At 34.4% G+C, this 9,701-nt stretch overlaps 1 protein-coding gene across 1 annotated transcript; it reads left to right on the plus strand.

The window, feature by feature from the left end:
- The first annotated feature begins 4,773 nt into the window (after positions 1–4,773).
- LOC123535157 (uncharacterized) lies at positions 4,774–9,478 on the plus strand. The gene is made up of 2 exons (XM_045317711.2): positions 4,774–4,870; positions 5,045–9,478. The coding sequence occupies exons 1-2, from the start codon at positions 4,858–4,860 to the stop codon at positions 6,883–6,885; spliced, it is 1,854 nt and encodes a 617-aa protein (XP_045173646.2). The 5' UTR covers positions 4,774–4,857; the 3' UTR covers positions 6,886–9,478.
- Positions 9,479–9,701: the final 223 nt, after the last annotated feature.

Below are 9,701 nucleotides of genomic sequence, written 5' to 3' on the forward strand. Positions count from 1 at the left end.
ACATTATTCTTTCATTTGTGTTTAACAAATAAGAAGGCTCGAGAGGGCCTCTTGTGCAGTCGGGAAAATACACTTCTGGACTTACAAAAAACAAATCTTGATTTCCTCTTAAAACTTCATTCTACAAACATAATAGACTTTTACCTGCTTTACATTTTTATTATTAAATACCCAACAAATTGCCCCCTTTTTACGAAACACCCCTAATCACATTAAAAGATTTAAAACAATTCTTTCCAAACGGTTTTTTTTTCAAAAGATGTTTGTCGTTTAAAAACCTGTCAATGCTAGCCTAAATTTTTTTATAAGGTACGGCCGTAATAACAAAATGTAAAAATTAAGTGTCAAACCGAAAAAAAAAACAGAAAAGGTCAAGTTTCATTTTTTATGCTACCATTTTTTTTTTTAACTCATTAAACAGATGTTTATTCTTGGGACAAAAAATAAAAATACCAATGGCAGCGGGGTGACAGTATTGTCAACCCAGGCCAAAAATTCACCCCCGGGGATAGCCCGGGGGTGACATTCTGTTCCGAGGGTTCAAATCAAAGTCAACACCCTCCATTGGTATTTTTTTATTAAACGAACAAAAAAAACCATAAAAATTTTTTAAAAAAGTTTTTTATTCTTTAATTCAACAGTTTCATCTTTAGCGCGGAATGTTGTGTCACACTGAATAGCACGTCATTAAAAATACATTGTGTACAAGGGGGGGAATCATATGGAAAAACCAAAACAGGGATTTGCCCTTAATGACATTCAAAATATCAGCCGGTCACATGACCTGACAGTCACTTTTGCTTGGGCACGTGTCAAAAGCTGAAAAGTTTTTGATAGTCAAAAATCTCCCCTTTGGGTAAAGGGGTTTTTCCCTTGTAGACAAAAAGGGGGTATTAATACATAAATATTATTTTGAAAGCACACTGGTGCTCACTAATAAATTAGAAATTATTGGAAATAAGTCGAGAAAAAGTCAATATGTAATAATGAAAGAATAACTTTTAAAATAGTGTTGAGAACTTGTAAAGATGATAGGTAAGTAAACCTATTCTAGAAATACTTTATACTTAGACTTATTGCATGTTTATCTTTTAATAAATGAATGTCATATGTAAATGAAATGACTCAGTATGGAACGATGTCGTATGTCGGGATATTTCATGTTATCATGAGTGTAGTCTTCAGTTGCCAAAACAGTGTCTTACTATATTTATGAGTTTTGTTATGAACTCTAAACAGTGTTGTGCTATGTTGAGCCATACTATTTTGTCAAAACATTGTGTTTACTTGTCAAAAGAGAGTCTTATTGTGTTTAGGCATCATTATTTTATCAGGCTATGATACTATGACAAAGTGTGATTCTTGTCTCAGAGCATATTATAACGCTAACAAGTTATATTATCTTGTTTAAACATAATGACTTCAACATGACAACGTTGCTAGATTACATTACAAGACAGTATTTGGACAATTAGCATCATACTTAGACAAGATAACATAGCTTTTTAACAATGTAAGACACTACTTTGTCAATTTAACATCACGCATTGACAAAATAACATAGCTTTTCAATAAAATACGACGCTCGGTAGACAAGATCACAAGATAAATCATCATAAAATTATTTTTACATAACTAAGCTCATCACTTTCTGAATAGAAAACTCATTTTTGCTCTCTTTGTATTTTACAGGACGCACTGACTGTAACACCATAGAAATGTAACTGCAAATTTATGGTTAAACAAGGAAGCTGGATAAATACAAACACTTATTCGTACAAGTTGTACGAATGGCACTCGATTTCTTCGAAATTGCACTACAACGTTTATGCATAGCATGCCAAGTCAACGAATGTGCCTAATTTATTCAAATCCAAAGCAAAAGTAATGAGACTTTCAAAGGTTGAAAGTATCATTGGTTGTGTAATTCTTCTGATTTTATGTTTTACCTATTTTATTCATATGTATCTGTATGAATACTCTAGGAACTGGCAGCCCATCACGTATGCTAGCATTCAGAAGTATAGGCCTACAGGCGAAAGCGTTGTAGTTGCTATTGTCATGCACAGTCCTTCTAAATTTCTAAAATCAACATTAATGTCACTGAATGAATCAGATCATTTTGCTGATGCATGGATTTTCCGGAATTTTGTCGACGACTTTGAATACCAACAAATATCCGAATGGTATCCGAAAGCACATATCTATACTGATAAAGGACGAGAGAACACAACAAGGGTAATCGGACATTATGTTTTCCAAAAATTTCTGTCCTCAAAACATACTGTGTTAGTATATATAAATTCATATTCTTTTCTTTCTTTGGACTGGTGGGATACACTAAAGAAAAGTTTAAACCAATCTCATGGTGTTTTCTCGCTGTACGGAATAGAACGGGATCAGAAGCATTCCGAAAAGTGTAATGATATCTTGTGTTATCAGACATGGCTTGGCATTGTGGGATCTGTATGGCGGCGAGAATTAGTTACCCGGATGATGTTTGAAACAAAAACATTGGATGGTGATTTCAATAGGAAACTGGAAAACTGGTGTATATTGAATAGTATTCCATTACAAACAGTTCGAAATTCAGCGGTGACTATTGTTGATAGTGACAAAATACATTTTTCTGAATTAAGGCACAGACGTTCGAGTCATTTAGGAAATGACATGACTTTACCAAATGAAAACACAGTAATTCAAAATAAAACACCTCTGACTATATCTCGAGGTAATAGTAGCTTCAAACCCGTCCAAAATATGAGACGGACTGAAAATCTATTTCCGGTAAAGAACGACAGTGTGACGCCTAAGTGTATTGCAGCAGTTATAAGAGTGCGCATTTATCGCGATGATAAGCCGGAACTGACTACCTATGAACTAGAGCAATGGATAAGATATGTTCAACATGCCGGCGTTGATGTTGTATATCTATATGATGCATATGAGCGTGAAGAAGAAAAGCTTAACTTTTGGGTCAAACAGGTCTTTGAACCAAATGAGGTCAAATATCACGACTGGTACTTCGACAGAACGTTTGAAATTCATGAATCGCAGAGATCAGCTTATCAGCATGCAACGGATCATTACAAATATAACTGTGAATGGCATCTTCATATGGACATGGATGAATATCCTTTCGTGCCTGAAGATACAGAGAAAGGTTTTCTAAAACGTTTGATACCGCGAATACTCTCGCTGAAGCCAACGTGTACAGAAATATCTTTCCCTAATTTTCTGTTTATAAGTTATCCAACGGAAGAGCCTTGGCTAATAGCACGGATACAACGTAGAATAGAAAAACGTGCTAACAGATTGGACAAACCATTCGGCATAGCAAGTCTGATTAAATTAGCAAGGCTTCATCACAATCTAATGGAAAAAGGAACTAGTGAAGATATAAAGCCTAATATAGCTAGAATGAATCACTACTGGGGTGCACGTATGCAAAACTGGGAACCTGATACGCCCTTGTCTTTGTCTAAGACAGTTGTCGATACCTCGGTGTTACCTATACTCAAATATTTGAAACGTGTACCATTATTATCTAACAAGATGCCCATGTATGTAACAAATCGCTTTTGGTATTTAAAATATTGAAAATATTTTTGTCAGATGTCTGATTTTTATTCAGCATTAGGTTTATAAGTACATATACTGACATATACTGAAACGAACATTCAAAAACTCGGAAGTTTCAGATACATAAATTATTTTCAAACGTGATTTGTTTGTTTATCTTCCTCGCTCACACGCATGTACGCACGTACGCACGCCCGTCGTTAATTTCGAAACTGTAAAATGTCAGTATCTACATTGTATTTAAAACGTCTAAAACCTAAAAATCTGTAACCTTAAAGCCAAAAAATATAACGTTGATCTAAATCAATCATCTCATTGGGTATCTCTTCAAACTATGTCATTAGAGAGAAAGCATAAACACGATATGTGTATGAAAATGCTACAGTACATTTGACAAATGTTTTAAGGCAGCCCATGGTATTCGTAATATTTTGCCAATATCTTAAATATTAATGAAAGCAGCATTCTCTTTAATCAATTTCGTAATTTTAACTAAACCGAAGTATTTTAACGTATAAGATACTCAATACATTTCAACAGTCTTTAAAATTTCACGAAATCAATGTACATGTCTAAATATCGTAACGGCTGAAAATGTAAACAAGAAGGATATTGATATTTAAGACCATATATTTTTATTATTTCTGTATTCTAGTAAACTAAGTATCTACATCTCTGTTTTCGTATAAATGGTGTAAAAACAAATCATTTAACCCTTAGCCTCTAAATTTGGACTGGTCCATCATTCAATTTTGGCAGTACCATTTATTATTCGAAGGGGTGTTCACTGAAAATTTACTGAATAGCGATCAGTGCAGCCCATGATCAGACTGGATGGGTGTGCAGGCTGATCTTGGTCTGCACTGGTCGCAAAAGTAGAATCACTTGCCGCCAGCAGGCTTAGTGTTAATTGCTTGAGGTGCGTGTTTCTATTTTGATATGTAGTTCACGTCGTGTTGTTTTAAAATATGAAAAACAATCTCAATAGTAAAACAAGTATTCTGATGTTGATGTTTATTATATGTACAAGTTTTGCGTTATATAATTTGTTAAGTTTATGTATCGCGTATGTTACGATTCGATTAATCATTGTACAGGTCGATATGCTTTACGTAGGTAGTGGAAGGAAACATCTATTTTCTATATGACATCTGTTGCATTACTTAATTGTTTAACATTTCACATCATGCGTTCTATAATCAATAAGAGAAGGTAGAAATGTCGGGTTGGAAGACATACAGACGGTAAGGATGCTTGGACAATTCTTAAATTACAATGAGGACTCAAGGTTTGTAATTACTTACAGTCCTACCTAAAATGTACTTACAGACAATATATAAATTCATCAAATATAAATTATATTATGTTTAATTATTAATCAATAACTGGTGATTAACATTTTTTGCCTTTTTATATGCTTGTATATTCTGTCTGGATTTACTTTTACATTTGAATTTTAAAGGTAGGTGGGATCGCATGCAATGGCAGTTGGATCCATACAAATGGTATTTACAAGTCAACCCGTCATCAAGATATGAAAGACGTCATTACAACAAGGATTGTTTTGTGTTTTTACCTCAAAGATATGAAAGGAAATTCTTCTCGAATATAATGAAACTGTTATCGAAGGAAGGCACGTTTGGTTGTTTGATTTTGTTAGTGATATGTTTTACAATTTACATGCATACATCTTTGCTTGACAACTCTCAACCCGATTATATCCCCGTTCCAATGTTTACGTTTACCCGAGTCAACTATTCTGAAAAAGGAAATGTTATGGTGGCCATCATCATGCACCAACCATCTAAATATCTAAAAACAACATTGATCTCGTTGAATCATTCAAATCATGCTGCTGATATTTTTATTTTTCGGAATTACTCGAGGGATCCTATACAGAAAGATGTCTTGCAATGGTGTCCGACTGCAAATGTTATTTCAGATAAAGGACGGACACATTCAATGGATATAGCGCAGTTTGTAATGGAGCATTTTATTTCTTCAAAATATGATGTTTTAGTATATATCAATTCATATTCTGTTCTTTTCATTGATTGGTGGGATACTTTAAAGGATTGTTTGACTCAGTCACGTGGATTTGTTTCGCTATACGCGATAGAACGAAACGCGGAGCATGCCGATAAGTGCAATGATCTATTATGTTGCCAGGCATGGATGGGAATGGTGGGATCGGTATGGAGGCGAAATTTAGCTGAACGAGTCATGTCTGAAACCTTTCAAGTACAAGGTAATCTTCACTACAAAATGGAATTCTGGTGTAGAATGTTCAGTATTCCTTTGCAGACAGTTAAAAATTCAGTGATAGCCGTCATTGACAGTGAAAAACGAAACTACGATTTAATATCACATAAAATTTCTACCCGGCAACGGATGCAGCAACATGTGACTGCTGTTAAGATAAGGGCAGATTTTCTAACAAATCGTTCCAAAGCAATACAAAAGAAAATGCTACCGTTAGAAAATCTAGCTATATCAAATACCACATATAAAGCACCAGAGTGCATCGCGGCAGTACTTCGAGTGCACATTTTTCGAAAAGAGAGATCAATTCTGACTGCATATGAAATCGAACAATGGATACGTTACATGCAGCATGCTGGAGTAAATATTGTATATTTGTATGACGCATATCAAAATAAAGACGAAAAGCTGGAGATGTGGGTCAAGCAGGTTTTTGATCCCAACGAAGTCATATACCACGACTGGTACTTCAACAATACGTTTCCAGTTCAAGAATCCCGCTTGTTGGCTTATCAGCATGCAATTGACCATTATAAAGATGTTTGTGAATGGCACATGCGCATGGATATGAATGAGTATCCTTTTATTACAACTGATACTGAGAAAGGTTTCCTCAAGCGTCTGTTAAACAGAGTAAATATATTAAAGCCAAATTCTACAGAAATATTATTTCCTGTTTTTCAGTTTTCCGGAAATCTAACGCAGGAACAATGGTTAATTGGGCGGTTTCAATATAGATATGCAAATCATAGCGGAAAGGTAAGGCCATTGTATAAGGCAAAATGTGTAAAAACAGCGCGACAAAATAATAATGAATTAGAGAAAGGAAACACTGAACGCTTAGACCCAAAACTAGCCAGAATTAATTGGTACTTGGATGTAAGTACGAATATGAATACTACCTACACAACAGAACCTTTGGACGAGATTATACCTGATTCGAGTATTTTTCCCTTGCTTCAGCATCTGAAACAAGATATATTAATATCAAACAAGATGCCGTTGTACGTTACGAATCAGTTTTGGGATTCTATGAATTGAGGCGCCGTTTGGTTGTGTAGGTGTGTATTCGTGACAGTCGTAAGCCGTTTTGGTTACATAGGATAGTTCAGGAAAGTTTCCTTAAACTGGTCTATACAGTGTCTAATCCTGATTTACTCCTGTTTTGCTTGATCTGAATAGATTACCTACATGTGGTACACTTTTTATTTTGTCTGTCATTATGTGCCATAGTAACACATGCGAGGAAAGAAAACATCAACGATAAGACAAGACTGCATTTGGCAACTTATAAAATGAAAAATGAACTCCATAAAACATTACGGAGGAGGGCGGACAAATGTCTGCACCGACAACACTTTAGAAACGAACACAGAAGGTTCTTACAAAAAAAATATAACAAACCAAACAATGGACAATATATTTTGAAGATAATAAGTAATGCCATGCTCCTATACATTTGAGATTGCTTAATCAATTCTTCGATTTTTTGCAATACTGTGCAACCACTTTAAAGCAACATCGACATGAAATATGATTACTGAACATGTGTATTTAGGTTGCTGTTAAGAAGAGGTTGATCGACTACGATTTTTCTAGTTTTGAAATATGGAACTTTCTTCTCAGGCATGAAAATATTCCCAACCTTACGTGGACAGTCAAGAGAATCGGGATACCCTAAACATTCAAATGATTGGGATTGGAAATCTATCTACCGACTCATTGATGCAATTTTAGTAAGAATCGGGAATATAACGGACCTGCCTCTCAGAGATTTCCTGCTTTATTTTAACAAGTATTTTATAGAGAAGAGATATTACACAGTTATTGACTTATGTTTCGGTCAATATGTCTTTTTACGGACCTGTAAAAATGATATTGACTGAGGACGCAGTCCGAGGTCAATATCATCTTTACAGGTCCGTAAAAACATATATTGACCGAAACATAAGTCTATAATTGTTATATTATATGCACTTCTCAAATGCACTCATCTGACTGGCCCATATTTCATACACATAAGAAAAGTGATATCACAAGAGTCATTATCACTTTTGCGGGTCAATATCGGGTTTTGCGGACCCGCGCGTGCACTCCTTTCGGCCAATAAAATGAGCGCATTTGAGAAGGGTATATAATATTACCTTTTATCTAATTTATAATGAAGTTTTATTTTCTTAAATGCTGTAATTAGAAATACTAGTATATAGACCGTAAGGGAAACTAGGGGGACAATTGGTCAGTAAGGTAAGGGCCACTTTCACAAATGACGATTGGCTCAGTGTTGCTTAATTCTGTCAAAATTCAAATAAGAATTGTGGGGATTGATTCTCCTGGTGTAGACTTTGATGGTAAATAAGTATTTTAAATTCCAAGTCAAAAGCTTTGATAGTAACAGAGATATTTGACTTTAACAAAAACTTTAACCAAAAATTCTAAGTTAAAAAGGAGCATATTTCTGTCAAAATTCAAACCAGAGTTATGGGAATTGTGTCTCCTGGTGTAGACTTTGCTAATAAATAATTATTTTGAGTTTCAAGTCAACAGCTTTAATAGTAACAGAGATATTTGACTTTATCCAAAAAAGATATCTAAGTTAAAAAGGGGCATAATTCTGTCAAAATTCAAATCAGAGTTATGGGGATTATTTCTCCTGGTGTAGACTTTGATGGTAAATAAGTATTTTAAGTTTCAAGTCAGTAGCTTTGATAGTAACAGAGATATTTGACTTTATCAAAAACTTTAACCAAAAAATTCTAAGTTAAAAAGGGGCATAATTCTGTCAAAATACAAATCAGAGTTATGGGGATTGTTTCTCCTGGTGTAGACTTTGATAGTAAATAAATACTTTAAGTTTCAAATCAATAGCTTTGATAGTAACAGAAATATTTGACTTTATTAAAAACTTTAACCAACGGCGACGCCGACGCCGACACCGGACGAGTGCAATAGCTTTACCTTTTCTTCGAAAAGTCGAACTAAAAAGGTGTTAGAGTGCATTTATTTCGAAACATTATTTTTAAAGGGAATATCAGTAAGTTAACACAGCTATAAAATTAGTAATCTCACTTATACGAATTCGTTCGAATTACCATTAGTATTGCTTATGCGTATTTTGCAGCTATATAATATCACACCCTATAAACGACTGCATTTCCCCTCTTCCTCTTGCGAGTGATCAAAACAATAAACTGACATCTAAACGTTGAAAAACAGCATTTTAAAGTCACTGATTTGCTTTAAAGGTATATATATTAACATTTTATTTGAACCTGAACATGACTTGTTTCTGTATATAATGTGCTAGTCTGATGACAGGTAGAATTATAGCAAAAAACTCGATTGATCACTGATTTTGTCGAGAAATTATACATTGCCAGCGTCAAAAGTACTTATTTTCTTGCTTGAAGAATGACCTATATGTAAATTCCACTGTTTCATGGATAAAGAAACAAAACTAGTTTGGTAAAATGAAATAAAACCATTGATAAATACTCGAATTTGTTTATAACCGTAAAGGAAAGAAAATTCAATGCTTTTTTCCTGACTGTATGCATGCTTGCTTAATTTCTGTAAAAATTTGCTTGTGAGTTTGGTATAAAGACTGTATGCCTGTTTGTGAGTGACTTCTTTAAAAAATATCGGCTTTCCTATGCTCCTGTAGTATTCTTCATATTTAGAACCCGCAAACAAAGTTTGAAGGAGGGTGGTATAAAGCAGTCACCATGCGGTCTGTCTGTTTCGATCTGTTTGTATATGTGTCCTCATATATTTAGTCGTGCAATTTCTTCAATGTTATTGCACCTACCCTCTCAAAGTTTTCATACAAACATCGCCATATGTAGTTAATGTCCATC

Source organism: Mercenaria mercenaria, chromosome 12 (genome assembly GCF_021730395.1).
Source record: "Mercenaria mercenaria strain notata chromosome 12, MADL_Memer_1, whole genome shotgun sequence".
Taxonomy (NCBI): domain Eukaryota; kingdom Metazoa; phylum Mollusca; class Bivalvia; order Venerida; family Veneridae; genus Mercenaria; species Mercenaria mercenaria.